At 43.5% G+C, this 26,919-nt stretch overlaps 1 protein-coding gene across 5 annotated transcripts in view; it reads left to right on the forward strand.

Moving 5' to 3' along the window:
- LOC145352735 (regulator of microtubule dynamics protein 3-like) overlaps positions 1-26,919 on the forward strand; it is a 315,582-nt gene that overhangs the window by 37,297 nt on the left and 251,366 nt on the right. For all 5 annotated transcript variants that reach the window (XR_013888574.1, XR_013888575.1, XM_080202997.1 and 2 more), the window contains exon 5: positions 11,696-11,798. Coding sequence is in view for 3 of the 5 variants with exons in the window: in XM_080202997.1 (XP_080059123.1) it covers positions 11,696-11,798 (103 nt within the window). In the remaining 2 variants the exon portion in view is untranslated. The remainder of the gene's footprint in view (positions 1-11,695; positions 11,799-26,919) is intronic.

The raw sequence follows: 26,919 nt of genomic DNA on the forward strand, positions 1-26,919 counted from the left end.
ATCATTGGATAATGATTGGGATTGAGAACCTGAATGTTTTCTATCTCTTGACAGTCACCCATGACACTGTGTACAATTCTGGCAGCCAGATTATTGCATTATTCTAGTGATTCTAGTGTGACAACTAATAAAATGGCCGTTGTCCTGTTAATGCTGGCAACAATATTTTGTTCCACAAGGTGATCCAATGGTGCCTAGGGTTGGATTTAATCATCATAAGAACATAAGAAATAGGAGCAGGACGAGGCCATCTAGCCCTTCGAGCCTGCCCCACCATTCAATAAGATCATGGCTGATCTGAAGTGGATCAGTTCCACTTTCCTGCTTTCTCCCCATAACCCTTAATTCCCTTGTCTATCAGAAACCTATCTACCTGTGACTTAAATATATTCAGTGAGGTAGCTTCCACCACTTCAATGGGCAAAGAATTCCAGAGACTCACCACCCTTTGAGTAATATTTCCTCCTCAACTCTCTCCTCATAGGCTAACCCCCTCATCTCTAGTATCAACCTAGTGAACCTTCTCTGCACTCCCGCCAAGGCCAATATATCCTTTCGCAAATGCGGCGACCAAAACTGCGCACAGTACTCCAGTTGTGGCCTCACCAGTGCCCTGTACAGTTGCAGCAAGACCTCCTTGCTTTTATATTCTATCCCCCTCGCTATAAAGGCCAACATTCCATTCGCCTTCTTGATCACCTGCTGCACCTGCAGACTGGGTTTTTGTGATTGGTGCACAAGGACCCCCAGGTCCCTCTGCACCGTAGCATGTTGCAGCTTTTCGCCCTTTAAATAATAATCCCTCCTACTATTATTTCTACCCAAGTGGATAACCTCACACTTGCTAACATTATACTCCATCTGCCAGGTCCTCACCCACTCACTCAGCCTATCCAGATCTCGCTGCAGACTTTATGCGCCTTCCACGCAATTTGCTTTTCCATTCATCTTCGTGTTATCAGTAAATTTCGTGCCCCACACCCAGCCCCCTCCTCCAGATCATCTATGTAAATGGTAAACAGTTGTTGAGGCCCCAGCACCGATCCCTGCAGCACTCCACTAGTCACCAACTGCCAACCAGAATAGCACCCATTGATTCCAGCTCTCTGCTTCCTATAAGACAACCAATCCTCTATCCATGCTAGCACCTTACCCCCAGCTCCGTGCACCCTAACCTTTTGCAGCAATCTTTTGGGAGGCACCTTATCAAACGCCTTTTGGAAATCTAAAAACACCACATCCACCGGTTCCCCTCTGTCTACCACACTAGTCACATCCTCATAGAAATCCAATAAATTCGTTAAGCGCAACTTCCCCTTCAGAAATCCGTGCTCTGTCAGCTTGACCAAACCGTTCTTTTCTAGGTGCCTCGCTATTTCTTCTTTGATGGATTCTAGCATTTTTCCAACTACGGACGTTAAACTAACCGGCCTATAATTCCCTGCCTTTTGTCTGCTACCTTTTTTAAACAGTGGCGTAACATTAGCCGTTTTCCAATCTTCTGGCACTTCCCCAGAGTCCAGCGAATTTTGATAAATAATTACTAAGGCATCCGCTATCATCTCTGCCTTTTCTTTCAGAACCCTGGGATGCATTCCATCAGTCCTGTTAGTCTATCAAGCACTACCTCTCTATTAGCTATTTATGTCCTCATCCATGAAGACCGACACAAAAAACTTATTTAAATCCTCAGCTATTTCCTTGTCACCCACCGCTAAATCCCCCCTCTCATCCTCCAAGGGTCCAACATTCACTCTAGCCAGTCTCCTCCTCTTTATATATTTGTAAAAACTTTTACTATCATTTTTTATATTTAGAGCTAGTTTAGCTTCATACTCTATCTTTCCTTTCTTTATCCTTTCTTAGTCATTCTTTGTTGTTTTTTGAATCTTCCCCAATCTTCTAATCGCCCACTATTTTTAGCTGCTCTGAACGCATCAGCTTTTAATTTAATACTCTCCTTTATTTCCTTCAATAACCACGGCTGGTTATCTCTTCTCTTACAGTCCTTCTTTACCATCGAAATATATTTCTGCTGAGTACCGATAAAGATCTCCTTAAAAATCCTCCATTGTTCCTCAGCCGTCCTACCAACCAATCTGCACCCCCAATCCACATTCGCCAATTCCGCCCTCATCTTATCATACTCCCCTCTGTTCAAACAGAGGACACAGGTTCGGGACCCTACTTTCTCATCTTCCATCTGCATCAGAAATTCAACCATACTATGATCACTCATCCCAAGAGGATCCCTCGCAAGAAGATCCCTAATTCTACCTGCCTTGTTACACAGTACCAGATCTAAGATATGGGTGAACATTGCCAGTCTCTAGCTTTGTTTGTGGTAGTATGATCCTTCATTTCAAGAACAAAGAAGACTGTTGATGCTAGTCATGCAAATAGCCTGAAGCAAAGAAGCATGTGGAGGAGCAATGGAGAAATATGCTTTCTGAACTGTCTTGATGGAAGACACATAGCAGTGTGGGACAACAGTCATTGACCTAAGGCACACAGGGAGTAAGATAAGGAAGGTAGGGATGCACTTCACATTTTTCATAAACTTTTACTTTCTCTGTATCCAAGACAGGATATGCATAGAATCCTGGCTAGATAATAGCCACTTAATTTATAAGCACTATATATTTTTCTCTGCATTCTCTCTTTTTTAATCTGCTTTCTGAAGGTATGAACCTCTGTTGGCATACAGTTCAGTGGTTGATGAGCCATTCCTCAGACATGGCTGTTGGACTATTCAGTTATGTGGTAGATGGCGACTTTGCCCTATCCCCATCTCTTCCATCTATTTGCAATTTTTTCATCTGAATTATTTGATAGTGATGAAATCTTGGGTCACACCTAATTTTTTTCTAGTCCAAAAGCTCTAAGAAACTGGAAGGCAGGAGGCTTTTGGGGTTGGGGGCAGGCATATAATTGAATGGGAAGGCACAGGAGAGAACAAATCATCTTCCCAACACTATCCCCCACCACCCCTGCCCTGATAAAGATGGGAGGGAAAAGTTGAAGTTGGCCTTCTTGCCAACTGAGCCATTGGAGTTTAGCTTATTATCATTCATTCTTTGCTAAAGATGCCAATATTTCCTTGACCAAGGTATTTTTTGTTTTAGTTTGGTATGTTATCCCTAATAATAAAAAATTTCAATTAAGTCCAATCAGAATCCCCACATAAGGGACAAACCAGATCCAAGCTGACATGATGAGGCATTACACCCACTCCCAGGCTTGATCTGAGCTTCATCTTAGCCAAAAGGCTGTGATGGCTTTGAAAAATTGCATCAGCTAAAGACTTGGTATAACCTACCTTAGCTACCCTGCTTGCTTGCACTACCCTGGCACAGGCAAATCATGATCATAAGCGTCAGCCCACCCCAAGTGCTGTGTCTCCTGCCTGATCATAGTTTCACCCTGCCAGGTAATGAGTCGATGATTTGATCCAGATTTCTGAATTCTGATGATTTGCTTGATTTGTTGCAGGGTGACTGGCTCCTGTCTAACACCTTCTATGATGTCATGACTTGGATCAGCAGTTTAAAATGTTGTGCATTGTGGGCGTTATCCTCACACAGTGCAAACTCTTAAACCTGCAACCAAAGGAGAAAATGCTGGAAAATCTCAGCAGGTGTGGCAGCATCTGTAAGGAGAGAAAAGAACTGATGTTTCAAGTCCAGATGACCCTTTGTCAAAGCTAGCTTTGAAGCTAGCTCAAATTTTTTATCCAGTGTTTAACCCACTGCCACTCCTCTTCCAGGAATGCCCACCCTGAAAAAGTACTGCTCTTCTCTCCGACAGGATTTCCGAATGCCTTCCCCCGCCCCTCTAACCCCAAAAGAAAAAATGCTTTCCATTTCTCTCTCAATGTTGGACAAGGTATTTACCAAGACTAGCTTCCACAGCCACGTTTCCTTCCTCAGTGACTGTCTTCATCTCCAACCTACCCCATGTGGATTTCAACTCAAATTCCACCCCACATGTAACCTCCAGGATTAAAGGTACCTCCAGGATATACAGCATTCTTCAAACTGCTGTTCTCGCCACATCCTAAAAGACACGCTCAGTGCCATGCACCACCACATGAAGACACTCGACATCTCTCTCCAGCAACATTGCCTTACTCTCTCAAAGCTGTCCCTGTCCCCAGTTTCATTTCATCCTCTGCATCATTCAATGTCTTAACAAAAATCTTTTCCTATTTCTTGCAGCTGTTAATGAACATAAGCTTCAACAACTTATAAACACCACTGCTCATCCCAGGCCCTCCATCAGTCCCAATCTGTTGAACTCCATCTTTTCTAGCCCCAGCTGTTGCCATGTCTTTACCATACCCTCCGACCTTCCCCTTTCTGAAGTTGAACATGCTATTCTCAGTAAAGGATACAGTTTTGTATCCTTACATCCCCATCTCAGTGAATTCTGGGCCTTCGTCTCCGTGTCCATATCTTTGGGCAAGAGCCCCCCCACCTCCCCATTCCACAAATCATTCAATAATCCTTCACGTGCCTTCAACATTCTGCCTCCAGTTGGACACCCCCGCTGGGAAAATTGCCTGCCCTCGATCTTTTCACTGGGAACTGTTAATGGGACATTGGCCGTCTTAAATTTTCTGCCTGCCTCACCCATTCCAACCTCTCTCTTTCCGAACTTTCCACTCCGTGCTCCCTCAGATCCAACCCTGACATTGACATAAAACCTGGTAACAAAGAGGGTGCTGTTGTCGTCTGGCATACTGACCTCTACATCGCAGAGGCTGAGCGCCAATTTTCAGATACTTCCTCCTACCTCCCCTGGACTATGACCACACCACCCAACATTAAGCCATTATCTCCAACACCATCAGCAACCTCATTTCCTCCAGGTACCTTCTCCCCACAGCTTCCAACCTCATAGTCTCCTAATCCCAGACAGTGCGCTTCTACTACTTCCTAAAATCCTCGAAAAGGACTGTCCTGCCCCACTGAACCTATTTCCTTTTATCGTGACTCCGTCCTCATTCCTCTGGTCCATCCCCTCCCCATCTACATTGGGGATTCATCTAATGTCCTGCATTATATTGACAGCTTCCAGTTTGCAGTTCCTAACCGCCTCCTATTCACCATGGTGTGCAATCTCTTTACACCTCCATCCTATATTAGGACAGCCTGAGAGCTCTTCGTTTCTTTCTTGAAAAGAGGCCTGAACAATTCCCATCCACCACCACTCTCCACCTGGCTGAACTCGTTCTATCTTTCAACAACTTCTCCTTTAACTTATCCCACTTTCTCCAATCAAAGGAATAGCAATGGATACCTGCCTGGGTCCTACCTACGCTTGCCTTTTTATGAGGTATGTGGATCATTCCTGTTCCAGGCCTACCTGAGTCCCCTCCCACAACTCCTTTACCAGTACATTGATGACTATTTTGGGGCCGCTTCATGTTCTCGGCCAGACCTCTCAAAATTCATCAACTTTACGTCCAGTTTCCACCCCTCCATCACCTTCACCTGCTCCATCTCGGACACTTCCCTTCTCTTGACCTTTCTGTCTCTATTTCCGGCAATAGAATACCTACTAGTATCCATTACAAGCCCACTGACTCCCACAGCTATCTGGACTATAGCACTTCACACCTGCATCCTGTAAGAACTCTATCCCTTTTTCTCAGCTCCTTTCGCCTCCATCACATTTATTTGATGATGCCATTTTCCAACGTGGTGTTTCTAATATGTGTTTCTTTTTCTTCAACTGTAGATTCTCATCTACAGTTGTTGATAGGGCCTTCAACAGCATGCTGCATATCTCCCGTGTCATGACCCTCACCCCCTTCTCTCCCAGAACAAGAATGGAGTCCCTGTTGTTCTCATGTTTCAGTCCGCCAGCGTCTGCATGCAAAGCATAATCCTCTGCCATTTTCGCCAATTCCAGTGTCATGCCGCCACCAAACACATCTTCCCTTTACTCCCTCTGTCAGCATTCCACAGAGACCGTTCCTTCCAGGATAACCTAGTCCACTTCTCCACTATACACAACACCTATCTTGTCACTCGTGGCATTGTCCCATGCAATCGCAGAAGGTGTAACACCTACCCCTTTACCTCTTCCATGCTTGTCGTCCAAGGCCTAAAACACTCATTCTAGGTTAAGCAGTGTTTCATTTGCACCTCTTTCAATTTGGTGTATTGCATTCGCTGCTCCCAGTGTGTTCCCCTCTACATCGGAGATACCAAGCATAGACTGGGTAAATGCTTCGCTGAGCACCTTCAGTCTGTGCGAAATCAGGACCTTGACCTTCCGGTTGCTTGCCATTTTAACACATGATCCTGCTCCTATGCCCACATGACTGTCCTTGGCCTGCTGCAATGTTTCAGTGAAACTCGATGCAAACTGGAAGAACAGCATTTCATCTTCTGGCTAGGCACTTTACAGCCCTCTGGTCTCAACATCGAATTCAAAACTTCAGCTCTATTCCACCTTAACCTCTTTGTTTCCATTTTATTTAATATTTTACTATTCTCTACCTTTCATTTCTTTATTGTCTTTCTTCATTTTTCTTTCCCCCCACTCTTTCCCTGTACTTTATACCCCTCTTTCCTTACCTTTTCTCCCCCCTTCCTCTTTCCCTCTTTTTTCTAAGTTTTACTTCTCTTCGACCCATTCCTGCCCCCCTCCCCCACACCTTCAAAGTAGCTTTGACTCGAAACGTCAGCTCTTTTTTCTCCCTACAGATGCTGTCAGACCTGCTGAGATTTTCTGGCATTTTCTCTTTTGGTTTCAGATTCTAGCATCTGTAGTAATTTGGTTTCATCTTAATCCAGCAAAATAGTTCATGTATTTATCATGTTTATTTCATAACTTTCTTGATTGATACTCCTCCGAAGGAACAGAAGCTGTAATATTCATATTTATTGTTACCTGTTTCTATATGTTGATAAATTCAACAATGTGAACATTTTTCTGTCTTTGAGTAATACCGTGCTACCTCATTGAGGTAAATATGCCCATTGCCTTCCTGAAAAGTTCTGGAAATGAAACTTTCCTGTGGTCTGTTGGCATAGATCACTGAACTGTTGGATCACAAAGCTAGAGCGATGCTTTGGGGCTCCAGGTTCGAATCTCACCATGGTCAATGGTTAAATTTGAATTTGACTTCTAAAATAAATCTTCCCGACCACTTACATTGTTCCAATAAAGCTGAATGGAAGCTTGAGGAACAACAGCTTGGCTTTTGATTAGGCAAATTACAACCTCTTGGACTCAACAGTGAGTTAAAAACATTGCTCCAAATTTCTCAGACACCAGATCTGGTGATTGTTCTTTTGTTTCCATTTACATATCATGTAGGTAACATTTATTCTAACCCTTTCTTTGACATACACAGGCAATTTTAATTGTGCAGCAGCTTTAACGTATTTTTGCAGGGTCCACCAAATGTGTGCTTAAGTTGCCATGCAACTTAAAGGGAATGTTTTTCTGCACCAATCATTTACTCTGTTACTTGTCCCATTATTATCCACTTTTTGCTTTCATCTTCATCCATTTTATCATTTAAACACTTCTGCCTTCCACTGTTTCACAGACCTTTTCCTTTGCTTTTGCTGCTCCACCTTTCCTTTCTCTTGGCCCTGTAAAATACGTCTTCATTAAAAGTTGTAATTACATTCCTGTAAAGTGCAACTTTAAGTGAAATGGCTTCAAGCAAATTAGATTTTTCTATTAAAACCAATGCAAAAGCTTTACGTGCTGTGGGAACTTCCTTATCAGAAAAAACATTAAAACATTATACCCTGCAAGCTGAAATGCTTTACAATGCTAAATTTCTGTATTGGTAAATGAATTTTTAAAATTACACACATTTAAGAATATAAAATAATTTGCAGATCCTGATTCTCAATCTACCTGTTTGCCACAGATCCCACTCCCTGACTCCTCGCTGTCATCATCTGGTTCACAGCCTCTGGCCTTCCTGATCACTGCAAACAGCTCGGGCTTGCAGTCTCAGCCACTTCCTGGCCCACTCTCTGACTACCAATCTCCAAACAAGCAGTCTTTGCTACTCTCTGGCCCACTCTCCAACTGCTAATCCTCCAGGCTACAGTGTCTGCCATTCCTTAGCCCAATCTCTTGCTGCTGTGCATCACATGCCTTGTGGCGGTGAGGGCCTCCCTCGCTTCCCTGTCCTTCTGGATCCTTGCCACCCCGCCTGTCCTCCATTCCCTGGATCCTCCTCTGCTTTCTCCTTGACCTCCACATCCTCCTAGGCTCCCTCGTCCCCAGAGTTGCCCACCTGGTCACCTTCTTCATCCTCCTCCTCCAGGAGGTTTCTCCAATAGATTGTAGAGCACACGGCACACCACCATGATGCAGGCAACTTTCAGGAGGCAGTATGAGAGGGCCTCACCAGATGGTGCAGGCAATGGAACCACATCTTTAGGATCCCAATGCTCCACTCAATGATGGACCAAGTGGCAGCATGGGCCTCGTTGAATCAGCCTCCATCTCTAGCCTCTGCACTGGTGTCAACAGTCAAATCCTTAGCAGATGATTGTTGTACCCCAGGAGCCATCCCGGCAGCCTTGCCTTGTCTCCGAAGACACCAGGTATGTCAGAGCTCTCCAAGCTGAAGCTTGCCTGGGTAGTGAGCACACAGGTGCATGAAGTTCATACTGTGGTTGCAGACCACCGGAAAATTCAACGAATGGAACCCTGTTCAGTTCACGAATGGCGGTGCTTGACATTTTGGGGACCCTGGGCAATGGGCATGCAATCAATTACCCCCTGTACGTTCAACATCACGGGCTTCCTGCTAGGCCTGGCCTTCATCTAAATGGATATACTCCCCTGCCCCGGCAAGCAAGGCATCCATCACCTTGCAGACACACTTGTGGATCGAGGTCACTGAAATCCCACCGAGGTTCCCACTGGTGGCCTGTAAGGACCTGGTTGCAAGAAAGTTGATGGTCGCCGTGACCTTCACTGCCACTAGGAGCAGGTGTCCCCCGTAGCATGAGGTGCCAAGTCCACAAGTACCTCACACAGGTGCTGCAATGTCTCCTTGCTGAGCTGGAGCCTGCAGCGGCATATCATCAACGTCTGAAGAACAGAGTCTCCATCTCCTCTGTGCCCTGGCTCTGCCTCCTGCCCCTAACCAACAGCAGCAGCAGTGTGCTGATGTCTCCCCCATTCTCCTCAACAACAACAGCAACCACAGGAATGATCGCCAGGACTATTGGCTCCATGCCAAAATCTATCTCTGCTCTGGCAGGGTGGGGGGAAAAGAAAGAGAAATTCTGAGAGATTATCAATCCCAGGACCTGCAGTCCCTCTCAGCAACCCTTATCCCATTTGACTACAGGTGGTGGCAAGCTGATATCATGCCCAGTGCCATATGCCACCTTGATGGTAACCATCACTGCACCCTCAAAATCGAGGGGGGAGAGGGAACATATGGGTGCCAGTGCAGAGGGCCCATTGGGGGCCTCTTGAAGCATAGACATAGGTGCACCCACTCAAATGTCTGTTGCAATGTCTTGTGTCATGAGGCATGTCGCGACTATAAAGGGATGGGTTCCCATCACTGCAGAGTTATGCAGTGTGAGGAGCCATTTTAACGCCTGCAGAGCTCCCTTGCTTGGAGCTGTTGCTTGTTTGTGTCAGTGGAGACTGGGATAGAATGTCAGCAGTCAGCCAGAAAGCCTATGCAGCTGAAAGATTGAGGGGTGCCATGGTGACATCAGTGGGTTGGTGGTCACCCTCATAAGCAACCACTTGGTGATTCATTCAGTAGCCAGGAGGAATGCGCTCAACACCAGGCCCCAGCCAATGCTAAACCCTGAGGGCCCCCAGAATGGAACAAGCTCCACCACACCCCAACCACCATGCACCATGGTTGCACCTGAGACCCAGAGGTCAATGCTCAGTAGTACTCTCCTCCTCATTCACTGTCATCACTGCTGTGCCTCAAACAGACTTTTATAGAGAAGTGTTTTCCTTGCCAGCGTGACATCTTGCCGATGAGATGGTTACCATGAGGGGGCATGATTGCATGGCGAACTCGAATATTAAGAGGCGTGCAGATGCATGCAAATTGAAGTCTCACCAATTTTGGGCGCAAGTCTCATATCTAGAAAAAGTGCCTGGTAACATGGGAACTGGTGGGAAAACGGGCGCGATTCTCATTTTTGCTTTTGCTGAATGGGCGCAACAAGCTCATAAAATTGTGCCCTCAGAGTTTAACAGAAGGTAACATTTCAGTTCCTGAAATCTTTGGCATTCACGCTGTCATTGCACAGCCATGTGATTGCATTTATAATTCACTGACAGCAACCTGTTCATAGAGTACCAACAGTGTTGAAGGAGGCCATTCGGCCCATTGAGCCTGTACCGACAACAATCTCACCCAGGCCCTATCCCCGTAACCCCACATATTTATCCTACCAATCTCCCTGACATCACCCTAACACTAAGGGGCAACATAGAATGGCCAATCATCCTAAGCCACACATTTTTGGCTGTTTTCAATCTAATAAAATGAGACAATAGATTTGATTAATATTTATTGTTTAATAAAATGATAGTAAAACGTAATGAACAGGAAAATAAGCAGAGTGTTTTTATTCTTTCATGTGATGTGGGCATCACATGCAAGGTCAGCATTTGTTGCCCATCCCAAATTGCAGTTTGAGAAGCTGATGATGAGCTGCCTTCTTGAACCAGTCCATTCTGTTTCATATCTGTAGCAGTTTGATATAACAGAGTGGTTTGCTAGGCCATTTCAGGGACAGGTTAGAATCAACCACATTGCTGTGGGTCTAGAGCCACATGTAAGCCAAACCAGGTAAGGAGGCCGCATGGACGTTGGCAAATCAGAAGGGGTTTTTCAACTATCGTGATTGTTTCATGACTAGCTTTATATTCCAGATTGATTACTTAATTAAATTTAAATTTCTGCCACGTTGGGACTTTTTACCTATGTCCCCAGAGCATTAACCTGGGCCTCTGGATTTCTAGTCCAGTGACATTACGCTATGCCACTATCTATCTGTATCATTCAAATAATCTAATTACTTTATGGGTAACATAGTGGTTAGCATTGTTGCCTCATAGTGCCAGTAACCCAAGTTCAATTCTGGCTTCAGGTGATTGTGTGGAGTTTGCATTTTCTCCCCTTTCCTTATGGGTTTCCTAACAGGTGCCCTGTCTTTCTCCCACATGCCAAGGTACGCATGTTAGGTTGATTGACCATGCTAAAATGACCCTTAGTAACGGAGGATTAACAGGGTAAGTACGTGGGGTTATGAGGATAGGGCCTGGGTGGGATTGTTGTTAGCGCAAGCTCATGGGCCAAATGGCCTCCTTCTGCACTATAGGGATTCTATGATTTATGCTTAAAACAAGAGAACTTGCTTCATCTCTGATTGTGACTCTAATTCATAATAGTCAAATAAATGCCTTATATCTAGTGAGTACAATTCCTGTTTCAGCCCACAGGTTGCTTCAGGGTAATAAACTGTTTTCGTTCAATAAATACCTTCTTTCCATTGGTGCTGTTTTGCCCTGTCAACATCAGGAACTTGTTCACTGTTGAAGCCCAGATTTTTTTGTGTCTGTCAGTCCATGGGAACAGTCATCAGTTTTTGGCTAGTAGGTATCAGTTTATGAAATTAGTGCACAGATCTATGTGTATCCTTTGCTTTTTTTTTTGCAGTATCGTTCAAAACCTGACTTCTGCTGGCGACTGGCTCGTGCGTACTGTGACATGCTTGAGATATCGAAAGATGAAATTGAGAAGAAGGCCCTTTTGCTTAGCGGTAAGCCAATTCTTTGCTGTAATTTGTGCATTAGAAGGTGTTCCAGGTGGCTTCTCATAGCAACTTTGCTTGTTAAGATAATGAGTAATAAGCAGAGTTACTTTTGGATAACTGAGAGTGTGGAACTCAGCAAAAAATTCAACATCTTCAGGATAGGAACCGTGCAGCAGAAAACTTGGAAGGTTTGAGGGAGAATGGGGGAAGACATTGTCTGCATGTTATGCATGTTCTTTTAGCTTGTTTGCTGCAGTATTTATTCTATCATGCTATTTATTTTAAGTTGATCTATGTTTGCTTTAAGAATAGTAGAAGTCAAACCAACAAGATAATTCTTAAAGTAAAAATATTTCTCTGCAATGCCAGTCTATTAACCGCCAATCTATTAACCAACAATCTATTGGTCAAAACTTTAAAATTGTACAAGTTGATATGGAATTTGCTAATACCAGATTTGCATATGGAGATTTTTTCTTTGTTGTTTTGAACCAACAGCAACACCAGCTTGTCCATATAGTGCCTTGATATAATGAAACATTTAAGATGCTTCATAGGAACGCTATAAAACTAAATATGATATTGAGCCAGAAGCATTTTGTCCAAAGGGTAGGTTTTAAAAGGTTGGAGGAAAGTGAGGTGGAGAGGTGTAGGATAGGAATTCTGTAGTTGTGGGCCTATGCAACTGAAGTTTCAGCCATCATTGACAGAGCAATTATGACTGAAGATGCACAAGAAGTGAGAATTAGAGGAGCACAGTCATCTGAGGCTTGTGGGACCGGTGGAGATTCCAGAGACAGGGAGGGATTTAAAAACAAGGATGAAAATTTGAAAATCAAGATGTTGCTTGACAGGGAGCCAATGTATATCAGTAAGCATAGGTGTAATAGGGGAACGGGACTTGGTGTGAGTTAATATGAGCAGAGTCTTGGATGATCCCAAGGTTATGGATGGCAGAATATGGGAGCCTAGCCAGGAGCATGTTGGAATAGTGCAGATGTTGAGATTAAAATTTCCTGAATTACGAAGATAGTCTTTTGACATCATGTAGAGTGCTTCGTGGAGATATTTGCTGAGATCTAGCTGGCATTTAAGCCAACAGGATCTTACAGTCCCACCAAGGATGCACCGTTGCCGTGTGTTTCCCGGTGGCGAGGGTGTGTTCAGCAGGAAATCCGGTTGACAACAGGAGCACCGTAAGATTCCACAGCCAGCGAGTGCTGCAACACCTCCCACTGCTTGGAAACACACCACAGAAGAAAATCCACCCATTAAGTACTACAGTACAGTCTGTGCATTCAAGGGAGTGTAGAGTGGGATAGGGAGATATCAGACAGAATAAAAGGCAGGGTAATGATAAGAACGACAGATAGAAGTGGCCACTCAGTTGTCCTCAATGGAAACCAAAGAAGAAACTTTTCACATAAAGTTACATCGAGGTTTTCACTGGAATACAACATTTCACATTTTTATAACTATTAACTTTTTTATTGCTATGGAGGAAAAGAGTGATCATCTTTCCATCAAGATCATGATCCCTGAAGAGAGTCTGTTGTTCAAATTGATTAATTTTACATCCAGAAACCTTTAACATAAATCTTTCCATCTGCTCATTTCACTTGTGCTCCTGAACACCTGACCTAATACTCTCAATAATAAAGTAAATTAGAATCATAGAGTACAATCATTGCACAGAAAGAGATCATTTGGCCTACTGCATTAATGCTGACTCTTTGAAAGGGCTATTCAATTAGTCTCACATTACTCTTTTTCCATAGTCATAGATTTTTTTAAATTTTCAAGTATTTCTCCAATTTCCTTTTGGAAGTTGTTATTAAATCTGCTTTCTTATCCTTTCAGGCAGTGCATTTCATATCATCTTAACTCTCTGCCTTTTTTTTTAAATTTGTGTTGCCTCTTGCCTTAGATCTGTGTCCTCTAGTTACCAACCCTTCTGTCATTGGAAGGTATTCACTCTATGAAATCCCTTAAGATGGGGTCTAACCAGTGTTTCCTAGAGGTTTTCCTTTTTTTTGTACTCACCTGCAAAACAGAAACAGAGCAAAACGCAGCTTGGGTGGGAGGGTTGATGGGGGGATGAGTAAAGGGATGGCACAGTGGCACAGGTTCGATTCCTAGCTTGGGTCACTGTCAGTGCAGAGTCTGCTCGTTCTTCTCATGTCTATGTGGGTTTCGTCCCACAGTCTGAAAAATGTGCTGGTTAGGTGCGTTGGCCGTGCTCAATTCTCCCTCAGTGTACCCGAACAGGCGCTGGAGTGTGACGACTAAGAGATTTTCACAGTAACTTAATTGCAGTCTTAATGCAAGTCACTTGTGACACTAGTAAATAAACTTTTAAACTTAAAATGGGGTGTGAAAAAGGAGGGGGTGTCATCTTCACATGGGATTTCTATACTATAAGGTAGTGTACTAATAGATTTCAGAACTCTTCTGTTCATCCAATTAACTCAATTTGATTTTATCTCTTCTTGCTATTAGCAACAGTTTGCCTGGCCTATAGCATAAAACTGAACTCTTCCATCCACTTCTGTGCTCCAACAACAGTTATCAAACTTTTGTCTGTGCAAAAAGGAAACTATTTACATTTTTGTAGTGACACTTCAAAATCTGCTGTTGAACACATCTGCACCTATCATAAAATGTTACTGTAGGGGAAGAGGCTATTCAGCCCATCAAGGATTGTGCCAGGGCTATATTCCACATGAGTAATCAAATCAAAACCACTTCCTATTATCTTTTCAATAACTTTTTTGAATTTATTTTCTCTCAAAGAAATTGTGGACTATTTCAACAAAGATCTGTGACATTTCCACATTTATTTTCTTCAAAACATGTGTTTAAAATTTTAAATTATTTTTATACGTATCTTAGAAGTTACATCTCTTTAATTTCTCGCTGAACCAACCACTTAGCTATTATAATTCTTTTATCTTATTAATTGTTTCCAAATAAGTTCCAATGGCTATGTTTAAAAAATTTTTTAAATGGGATGTGAGATGTGGGCATGCTGGTTAGACCTGCATTTTTATTGCCAATCCCTAGTTACCTTGAGAAGGTGATGATGAGCTCTCTTCTTGAACCACTACAGTCCCTGAAGTATTGGTGCACCCACAATGCTGTCAGGGAGGGAGTTCCAGGATTTTGATCTGTGACAGTGAAGGAACAGTGATATGTTTCCAAGTCAAGTTTGGAGAGGAACTTCCAGATATCTGCTGCTCTTTTCCTTCTAGATAGTAGTAGTTTTGGGTTTGAAAGGTGCTGCCTAAAGAAGCTTGGTGAGTTCCTGCAGTGTACCTTGTAAATGGACACATGGCTGCCACTGTTGGTGTGTGCTGGAGGGAGTGAATGCTAGTAGCAATTACGCGGGCTGCTTCTTGAATATTTTTGGAGTTGCACTCATCTAGGTGAGACTTGATTTAATTTGATTTATTATTGTCACATGTATTCACATACAGGGAGAAGTATTGTTTCTTGCATGCTATACAGACAAAGCACCCCATTCGTAGAGAGGGCAAGGAGGAAGTGCAGAATGTAATGTTGCAGTCATAGCTAGGGTGTGGAGGAAGATCAACTTAGTGCAAGGTACGTCCATTCAAAAGTCTGAAAATGGCAGGGAAGAAGCTGTCTTGAGTCAGTTGGATGTAACCTCAGACTTTTGTATCTTTTTCCTGATGGAAGAGAGTATGTCCCAGGTAAATGGGGTCCTTAATTCTGTTGGCTGCTTTTCCGAGGCAGCAGGAATTGTAGACAAAGTCGATGGGTGGAAGTTGGTTTGCATGATGGACTGGGCTTCATTCACGACCCTTTTTAGTTTCTTGCAGTTTTGGGCAGAGCAGAAGCCATGCCAAGCCAAACAAACAGAAAGGACACTTTCTATGATGCATCTGTAAAAATTGGTGAGAGTCATAGCGGATATGTCAAATTTCCTTAGTTTCCTGAGAAAGTAGAGGCATTGGTGGGCTTTCTTGACTATAGTGTTGACATGTGGGGGACCAGGACAGGCTATTGGTGAACTGGACCCCTAAGGACTTAAAGATCTCAACCGTTCCTACTTCGTCCCCACTGATGTGGACAGGGGCATGTTCCTAAAGTCAATGACTATCTCCTTCATTTTGTTGACATTGAGGGAGAGATTTTTGTTGTCGCACCAGTTCACCAGATACTCTATCTCGTTCCTGTACTCTTAAAAGAACAAAGAACAATACAGCACAGGAAACAGGCCCTTTGGCCCTCCAAGCCTATGCCGCTCATGCTTCCAACTGGACTATTCGTTTGTATCCCTCCATTCCCGGTCTGTTCATGTGGCTATCCAGATAAGTCTTAAACAGTCCCAGCGCATCCGCCTCTACCACCTTGCTTGGCAGTGCATTCTAGGCCCCCATCATCCTCTGTGTAAAATGCATCCCTCTGACATCTGTGTTAAACCTTGCCCCCCTCACCTTGAACCTGTGACCCCTTGTGTTCGTCACCTCTGACCTGAGAAAATGTTTCCAACTGTTCACCCTATTATGCCCTTCATAATTTTATACATCTCTATTAGGTCGCCCCTCATCCTCAGTCTTTCCAGGGAGATCAACCCCAGTTTACCCAATCTCTTCTCATAGCTAAGACCCTCCATACCAGACAACATCCTGGTAAACCTTTTCTGTACTCTCTCCAAAGTCTCCACGTCCTTCTGGTAGTGTGGCGACTAGAACTGGACGCAGAATTCCAAACGTGGCCTAACCAACATTCTATATAGCTGTAACATCATGCGCCAACTTTTATGCTCTATGCCCCGTCCTATAAAGGCAAGCATGCCATATGCTGCCTTCACCACCTTCTCCACCTGTGTTGCCACCTTTAAGGATCTGTGGACCTGCATACCCAGGTCCCTCTGTGTGTCTATACTCCTGATGGTTCTGCCATTTATTGTATAGCTCCCCGCTGCATTAGTTCTACTAAAATGCATCACCGCATTTATCTGGATTAAATTCCATCTGCCATTTCTCTGCCCAATTTTCCAGCCTATCGATATCCTGCTGTATTCTCTGACAATGTTCATTGCTATCCGCAAGTCCAGCCATCTTTGTGTTGTCCACAAACATACTGATCACGCCAGTTACACCTTCTTCCAAATTATTTGCATATATCACAAACAGCAGAGGTCCCAGTACAGAGCCCTGCGGAACACCACTAGTCACAGACCTCCAGCCAGAAAAAGACCCTTCCACTGCTACCCTCTGTCTTCTATGGCCAAGCCAGTTGTCCACCCATCTAGCTAGCTTTCCTTTTATCCCATGAGATTTAACATTTTGCACCAACCTGCCATGAGGGACTTCATCAAACGCTTTACTAAAATCCATATAGACGACATCCGCGGCCCTTCCCTTGTCAATCATTTTTGTCACCTTCTCAAAAAACTTAACCAAATTTGAGAGGCATGACTTCCCTCTTACAAAATGAGATTATTCCATTCAAAATGTGCATACATCCTATCTCTAAGAATCCTCTCCAACAATTTCCCTACCGTGGACATCAAGCCCACCAGTCTATAATCCATGCTGGCTTTTCCTGATTAAATTGCACTTGTCCAACTGACTTTTGTCCAGGATTATTGTCTCTAAAAGCTTTCTTTCCCACCAGTGAAGTCATATTTGCTGACCTGTAGTTGCTGAGTTTAACCTCAACTCTTTTTTTGAACAAAGATTTATTATTTGCAATTCTCAAGTCCTCTGGCACCACTCCTATAAGAGCATAAGAAATTGGAGCAAGAGAAGGCCATTCAGCCCATTGAGCCTGCTCTGCCATTCAATAGGATCATGGCTGATCCAACATTCTTCACATCCACTTTCCTGCCCTTTGCTTGTAACCCCTGATTCCCTTACTGATCAAAAATCTATCTATCTTACCCTTAAATATACACAAGGACTCTGCCCCCACGAGTAGTGGCAAGTAGTTCTACAGACCCACAACCCTTTGCTTTTTGTGATATGTTATTGACATGTACTTGGGTGTACATTGCACAATTTTGGATCATAAAACTCAGACAGCTTTAGACAATGATGACTGGATGGCAACAAGGCCTTCCCATCACTATTGAATATCAAGCCTACCAATTATTTCCCTTACCTAGGAAGTAAGATCTTCATGGACGATGACATGGAGGCCCTTGTCTATGTAAAAATCAGCAAAACAGCATTGGTCTTTCAGGGGTTTATATGTTCTGGACATTCAACACCATCAACACAGCCATGAAACTGAGCTCTACATCTCTACAATAGTGTCAACTGCATTCTATGCCAGTGTGACATGGAAGAGAACAGAAAAAGTGTCATCTAAGTTGTACGTATTTCATCAGCGCTGCCAATATAAGATCCAAGACATCACATGGAGCAACAGCATCACCAACGAAAAAGTGCTACAGACAACTGGTTAGAAATGCCTGTGGAACATCGTGAAGGAGAGATACTGAGTCTGGCAGGATGTCAGTTTTACCTCCAGGAAGAATGCCCTGCTAGAGTGGAGGTAGAATGGGTATGATCAGATGGAAGAAGAAGATGGGGCCAACCAAAAAGACTGGGCAAAGTACATTTAAAGAGAACTTCCAAGAGTAGGACATCACCTCGGCTGGAGCGAAAGAGATTGTGATGGACCATGGCTCTTGGTAGAGTCTTGCCGTCCGTTGTCCTGCACTGAAATGGATAATATAAATATAACTAAATAAAGTATTGTGAATAGTTATGAGGCTGGCGATGGACTTCAAGATGATGTAAACAGTTGATGGAATTGGCTGAAATATTGACAGATAAAATTTAACACAGATGTGCAAAGTGATACATTTTATTCAGAAGAAATAAGAGAGGCAACATTATCTAAAGGAGGTACAGGAAGGGAGTGGTCTGGTGTGGTCAGTCTTCAGAATAAGAGGCACACGACACAGGGAACTAATTGGGGAGCAAGGTGAGGGAAAATCACCTAGGTAGGCAGGGTTTCTGTTCCAGAACCTTCTTGGGAGCTGACTGCAGTCAGACACTGCAAAACTATGTATTGTCTTTAAATAATGTTTTTTCCTAAACTGGTAAACAAGAATTAGTACACCTGAGGGTATAATAAGTCCTCATTTTAAAGAGTGGTTGCATTCCTGGGAATTGCGACTTTATATGAAACAACTTCATGTGATCATGTGTTACCATTGGAATAAATTTTAAAGCTGAAGTTAGGTTCCATTGTTTTTTCCCAGGCAAAAAGCATTCAATATTCAAGTTGAAGTACTGTACCATACCAGTGCAACACTGAGCATTCCTAGTTGCAAAATAAAGTCTATTACGAAGTATAAAATAAATCCTGTATAAGTTAAAATTGGAGAACGCTCACCAACTGCATGACATTTTCAAACGCCCAGTTTCACTGATGGACTATAGTTTTTTTGCTTTCTTTGCAGCAGATGCAGGCACACAGCCAGCACTTACTTGCTATTTCTGGCTCATGTTTGAAAGTAATTTAAAATTCTCACCCACAGCAGATATTCCTGAAACTCCAAAATTTGTATCAAGCTTAAATCCAACATTTTGTTGAAAAAAAAATCTGGATTTGGATGCGTCTATGTTTTCTTTAAAAAAAAATCAGTATCGCCTCAAATACAATCCAAACAGCCTCCTCAGCAATGGTGCTGATTGGGTCGCAGAAGCCAATACTATATGAAGCGACCCATGTGCTGTGTGATCACAATGGATGGCAAGACACATGTGCCAGTGAAAGCAGATGGCAATGATGACAGGCAATAATGATGTGTCATCATGGTCACATGGAATCATAGAACAATACAGCATGGAAACAGGCCCTTCGGCTCAACTGGTCCATGCTGACCATGGTAGCCCTCTCAATTAGTCAAAATGCATGTCTTTCATCCATATCCCTCTAATCCTTTTCCCTCCATATACTTATCCAAATGCTTTTTAAATGTTGCTATTGTACCTATTTCAATCACTTTCTCTGGCAGTTTATTCCATGCACACACCACCCTCTGAGTGAAGAAGTTGCCCGTCAGGTCCCTTTTAAATCTTTTTCCTTTTATCTTAAACCTAAGTCCTCTAGTTTTCAACTAGAGAACTGGAAGGTGAATTTATCACCTTCTACATCATTTGTTAGCTGGAATCAGAGGACAGATCAAACTGAAAATTAATAAACGTTGCAATAAGTACATACAGCCTGTGTCATATCAATGGAATTAACAGGAAACACTCTTCAATTGAAATAAACTAGGCTCAACCCTACAGAGACAGGACATGGAAAAACAAATATCTATTGGACAGCAATGACATGAGGAACGCAATGATGCAAAGCAACTCTAAAATTGAAATCATGACTTAAGTCGGAGAAAACAAACCTGGAACAAAAACAACTTTAAAACAAAACAACTTAAAAAAGAGGATTTATCATAAAGGTGTAACAATAGATGAAAGTGGCATGGCATGTTTTAAAATAACTTATGGAATCCCGTGCTTTATATATAGAGACATAGGATAAAGAAATTAGGATTAATCTTTATAGAACAGTAATACAACCACAACTGGAATGTTGTTTCTAATTGTCCATTACACTTTGGAAAGATGTGAAGGTCTTGGAGACTTAAAATTCACAGCTGTGGAGTTAGCTTAGTTGGAGTTAGCTCTTTCAAAGAACTGACACAGTTATGCAAAATAGCCTCCCTCTTTGGTGTAACCATTTCATGATTTTATGACCAGTGAGTGTATTTTAGTACTGAATTCCAGACCAAAACCTTGACATTCCCAAATAGAGGTAGTTTCAATCCATGTCTGAAAGTTTTACCAAATAATATAAACCACCTGACAGCTTTGGCCCTTGGCTAGCAATGACCATGTTCTTTCTTAACCATCTAAACTTTGTTATGATCCAATATAGCTGCCTACGCAGCCCTACATATTTATCCTGGAAGTACCCCTGACACTAAGGGACAATTTAGCATGGCCAATCAACCTAACCCATACATCTTTGGATTGTGGGAGGAAACTGGAACACTCAGAGGAGTTCCACACAGACAGGGGTAGAACTTCACACAGACAATCACCCAAGGCTGAAGTTGAACTCAGGTCCCTGACACTGTGAGGCAGCAGTGCCACCCATTGTGCCACCGTGCCGTCCTTTACAAGGTTCCTTTGTTGAGTCACTCCTCTTACGAATGAATAGATTATTTTTACAAATTGGTGTATGAATATTTCTCCACCAGTGGCATTCATATGTTACTTCTGTTTTAAAACCAAATGCCCTGGAGCTAAATCCTTAAGTATTTAGATTGTTATTTTAACATTTCCTTTTAGACAATTCCTGTAAATGTTCAATTTTTAAAGAAAAAAAGTGGTGACAAGTTGTATAGAAGCAGTCTACCTATGAAATCAAACACTGTCCAGCAACAATGTATAAGGCTTCACTCTGAAGCTGCCCTATGAAAGAAAAGCACTATAATAGTATAAATCCACAAACACTCAAAGGGCTAAATTTATGATTTGTGCCAACCTCAACAATAGCAGCAGCTGGGAAGCTATAAGTAGTCTTAACTAAGCAGTAGCAGAATCAGCCAAAGGTCTCACCTCTTTGCTCTTCAATGGTTACAACTTTCAGGCGGATAGTGAAGGAATCTCCTCAGTGCACCTGCTTGCAGAAACTGTTTTACAGCTTTGGAAAGCTGTGAGAGTGACAGTTAGTCTGTGGAGATCAACCAGAGCTAAGGCCATGGCACTGTGGGTAAATTGATTGCTCAGAGGGGGAGTGAGGGGTGGAGGGAAGGCGATGAGGAGGTGGTGACTGGGTGGGGAGTGTTGAGGAGGTAATGGGAGGGGGGGTGGTGAGGAGATGGTGGGTGGGTGGGGGCTGGTGAGGAAGTGGTGGGGGGTGCTGGTGAGGAGGTGGTGGGGGGGTTGCTGGTGAGGTGGTGGTGGGGGGCCTGCTGGTGAGGAGGTGGTGGTTGCGGGGGGTGGGGTGCTGGTGAGAAGGTGGTGGTTGCGGGGGGCGGGGTGCTGGTGAGGAGGTGGTGGTGGGGGGTGCTGGTGAGGAGGTGGTGGGTGGGGGCTGGTGAGGAGGTGGTGGGTGGGGGCTGGTGAGGAGGTGGTGGTGGTGTTGGTGAGGAGGAGGTGGTGGTGGTGTTGGTGAGGAGGAGGTGGTGGTGGTGTTGGTGAGGAGGTGGTGGTGGTGTTGGTGAGGAGGAGGTGGTGGTGGTGGTGTTGGTGAGGAGGTGGTGGTGGTGTTGGTGAGGAGGAGGAGGTGGTGGTGGTGTTGGTGAGGAGGTGGTGGTGGTGTTGGTGAGGAGGTGGTGGTGGTGGGGGGGGGGGGTGCTGGTGAGGTGGTGGTGACTCTGGAATTCTCTGCCCGTTGAAGTGGTGGAGGCCACCTCGCTAAATATTTTTAAGACGCGGGTTGATGGGTTTTTGATAAGAGAGGGGATTAAGGGTTATGGGGAGAGGGCGGGAATGTGGAACTGAGCCACGACAGATCAGCCATGATCTTATTGAATGGCGGGGCAGGCTCAAAAGGCTAGTTGGCCTACTCCTGCTCCTATTTCTTATGTTCTTATGTGAGGAGGTGGTGGTGGTGGGGGTTGCTGGTGAGGAGGTGGTGGTGGTGGGGGGGTGCTGGTGAGGAGGTGGTGGTGGGGGGGTGCTGGCGAGGAGGTGGTGATGGGGGGGTGCTGGTGAGGAGGAGGTATGGGTGAGTGGTGGGAGGCAGTGGTGAAGGAAATGTGGAGGAGCAATAGTGATAGGGGATTCATTAGTGAGGGGAGTAGATAAACGTTTCTGTTGCCATAGATATACTTCCAGAATAATGTGTTGCCACGCGGGTGCCAGGGTTAAGAATGTCACGGAACAGCTACAGGGGATTTTGAAGAGAGAGGGTGAATAGATAGAGATTGTGAACCATGTTGGAACCAAAATCATTGGAGTAAAGAGAAATTAGGTCTGGCAGCAGACTTTAGGGAGTTAGATAGGAAATTGATAAGTAGGACTTCAAAAGTAGTAATCTCCAGATTATTCTCAGTGCCACACAATAATGAGTATAGAAACAGAAGATTAGAGCAGATGTGACTGGAGAGATGGTGCAGAAAGGAAGGCTTTAGGTTACTTGGCATTGAGACTGTTTCTGGAGAGGTTTGGACTTGTACAAGTTTAATGGATTATACCTAAACAGGAACGGGACCAACGTCCTCACTGAGGGATTTGCTAGTGCTGTTGGAGTGGATTTAAACTAAATTGACAGAGGGTAGCTCAAAATTGACAGGGAGAGAAACTGAGTTGGACTTAGAAGTTGAAACGCCAGTAAATGAATCTGAAAGGCAGAGGAAATGTACATTAGGTAAATGAAATGTATTTTAATGCAAGGAGCCTGAGAAATAAGACAGATGAACTGAGGGCACAGAGAGGCACGTGGGAGTATGATATCATAGCTATGCCCAAGACTTGTCTGAAATGTGGACAGCTCAATATTTCTGATTATAGGGCAGTGGTTTCCAATGTTTTCAGAAATATGGCACACTTCAATGAGACAAACAATTTTACAGCGCATTTTCTTATATTTATTATGATAACGGTCTTACTAAAGAGGTTTGCAACATAGCACATACAACAAGCTAAATAAAGATCAAATGCTTTAATGTCCCAAATCCACCACCTTTGACAGTGAGCACAGACATATTTTCAAAATCTGCTCAACTGGACTATTTCTTATTATTCTTAACCCTGAATCTGTTCCATGATTCTGACGTCTGAATTTTGTCTTTTTGTACTACAAATTGAATAAGCAGAGAAATTAAACTGATCCATTTCTTCTTAGATCATGGATATAAAATTGGTCTGACAAAGAAATGTGAATGCAGTCAATTTTGCTGCATCTGCTAGCTTGTTTGTCTTGTTTTGCTGTAAATGAAAAAAATGTGCAAATGCAGTTGCTTGGTTTCTATGGTGATCAGTAAAAATTTTCATGTCTTCCAACTTTCACCCTTTGGGCCAATTGCGTTTAGTATGCTCAGAATCGAAAGACTGACACCTCAATTTTCGAGTATTTGATGATTCGTTTTCACAGGCTTTACGAGTTTTAATTTTGGTTGGATCGAATACTGTTTAAGATTAAACAATATGTTTGTTTTACATTGATTTTCATTACTTTGTACAAAATTTTACACTTGGATAGTTCTCACAGCACACCTGTTGAAAACCACTGTTATAGGGTATTCAGATGAGATAGAGAGGAGGACAGAAGAGAGTGGGAGCTATATTGATAAAGGAGTCATATAGAAGTGAGAAAAGATCATCAAATTATATCTACCTACCATATGAGTAGATATAAAAAAGCACAAAAAGGGCAAACATGTATTTGGGTGTGTATTGTAGGCCCCCAAACAGTCATGAAGAGATAGAGGATCAAATATGTAATTATATTTCAGAAATGTGTAAGAGCAATAAGCTGCCATTGTAGAAGATTTTAACTACCCAAATATTAACTGGGATAGTTTGAGTATGCAAGGTAAGGAGGGGGTAAAATTCTTAAATGCATCCAGGGAAACCTTTTTTAGCCTGTAGGTAAGAAGTCCAACAAGGATGGGGGTAATCCTGGTAGTAATATTCGGAAATGAGCCTGGGCAGCTGGAAGGCCTATCAGTAGGCGAGCATTTTGGAGATAGTGACCCTAATTCAGTTAGATTTAGGATAATTATGGGAAAGGATAAAGATGGGCCAGGGATAAAAGTTCTTAACTGGGGAAAGGCTAATTTTACTAAGATAAGATACAATTTGGTCAAGTGAACTGGGAGCAGCTACTTGCAGATAAAACTGTGTCAGAGCAGCATCAAGGAAGAGGTGGTGAGAGTACAAGGCAAATATGTTTTGTAAAGCCAAGGGCCAGAATCTTCTAACTGTTCTCATCCACTGATGATGAACCCTGTTACAATTTTCTTGTGACGGAGCAGAAATCCTGTTGACAATGGCGGGACCAAAAGATCTTGCTGCTGGCTAATGGCAGGCTGCCTCGGTGAAACATGCCGTGGGGATGCAGAAAATCCCAGGGTGGGACCAAGACCAGAGAACCCTGGATGTCAAGGGACATACAGGTCAGGATAAAGGAAAAAAGAGAAGCCTATGGCAAATATCAAGGGCTCAACATAGCAGACCCCTAGAATAGTATGCAAAGTGCGAGGGACAGTTGAAAAAGAAATCAGGAAAGCTGAGAGAGAGCATGAAAAATCTTTGGCATGCAGAATAAAGGAAAACCCAAAGTTTTCTTTTGGTATGTAAAGACCAATACAATAGAGAAAGAGTGCAGCCAATTAGGGACCATACAAGTAATCTGTGTATGGACTAGGAAGATCTGGTTACAGAACTCAATTAATACTTTGAGTTAGTCTTCACAATAGAAAAGAACAACGTAGGTGTAGACATCAGGGTGGAGGAGGATTGTGAACTATTAGAGGAAATTAACATAGAGAGGACATACTAGCAAGTTTAGCAGCCTTAAAAGTGGTTAAATTTGCAAGCCTGGATGAGATGTATCCCAGGCTGTTGAGGGAGGCAAGGGGGGAGATATCAGGGGTATTTCAAATTTCAACTCCTCTCAAGCCACAGGTGAGGTGCAAGGTGACTGAAGTTCTGCCAACATTGTCCCATTATTAAAACAAGAGGTATGGATAAACCAAGAAATTATAGACCAGTCAGTTTAACCTTTTGGTGGGAAAGTTACTGGAAAGGATTCTGGGAGAATATCTCCGCACTTGGATAAACATGGATTAATCAGAGATCATGGATTTGTTAAGGTAAGGTCAAATATGACAAACTTAATCAAGTTTTTTGAGGAGGTAACTTGTTGTGTTGATGGGGGTAATATATTGATGTGGTCTATGAGGACTTTAGCTAGGTTTTTGGCAGACTGGTCAAGAAAGTAAGGGCTTATGGAGTCCAAGGCAAAGTGGCTCATTGGATCCAAAATCGGCTGAGAGGCAGAGTGGTGGTAGAGGGATGTTTCTGTGACTGGAAGACTGTATCCAGTGGAGTTCCACAGGGCTCAGTGCTGGGATCCTTGCTGTTTATGGTGCATATCAATGATTTTGACTTAAATGTAAGGAGGTATGATCAAGAAGTTTGCAGATGACATAAAAATTGGTAGAGTGTTAAATAGTGAGGAAGATAGCTATAGACTGCAGGACTATATCAATGGACTGGTCAGGTGACAAGGTCCCAAGGTGGGATTTGGTGGCATTTGGGTTGGATGGGCAATGTGGAGGCCTTTGTCATGAGGTGGTGATTAGCTCCATGAGAGCAATAGGACCCTGACACAGAGAGGACAATGAGACCAGTTACATTTCTCCCTCACCCTCAGGATGCAAGAGACAGCTGTAGGGCATGAGCAGTGTGGATGGCTTATGGAGGCCAGGCCATTAGGCATGTTGTCCATGTGTGGGTGTGCAAAATGGGAGAGGCTCATATGGTCTGCTGTCCATGACAGCAGGGTGACTGCAGGTTGAAGCTAATGATCAAGTTGAATGTAATCTGGAGATTTGAAATAAACCAAGTGAGCCTCACCTGCCACAGGAGGTTTATTTTCCTGAAATTCAAATTTTACTATTGACCAAAGTGGGCTTTGAGTCAGGGTCCAGCAGAATCCCAGGGTCCAGTATCCCTCTGAGTTTTGGATCCATGGGATGTCCCTGCCTCCTCCTGCTATGGATCATCAGGAGAGAGATGCTCCCTGGTAAGTGACCTGGAAATCTGCCTACTAATGATTCCGAGGTGCGAGTATCTCCACTGGTGGAGGGTGTGGGTGACAGCTGTGACACCTCTTCAATGCTACTCTCCAAGATATTTCCCTCAGAGTTGCTTGGGTCTGTGGTTTACAGAGGGTGATGATTTGGGCTGATCAACTGATTCTTCTGCAAGAGAAGTGAGATGGCAGTAGGGATGATGGGCATAAGTATAGCAGCAACCAAGCTCACATGAGACTGGCACCATGGCTGGATGTGTTGAGGGTCCGCAATTTTGTCTCTTGCTGCCACTTTGCCCTCAGCACAAGTGCGGCCCCGCTCCTCACTGGCCAGCTCAAGAGCTCTTTCTTAAAATGGAATGAGGAT

Source organism: Carcharhinus amblyrhynchos, chromosome 14 (assembly GCF_965287045.1).
Source record: "Carcharhinus amblyrhynchos chromosome 14, sCarAmb.v2.hapA, whole genome shotgun sequence".
NCBI lineage: Eukaryota > Metazoa > Chordata > Chondrichthyes > Carcharhiniformes > Carcharhinidae > Carcharhinus > Carcharhinus amblyrhynchos.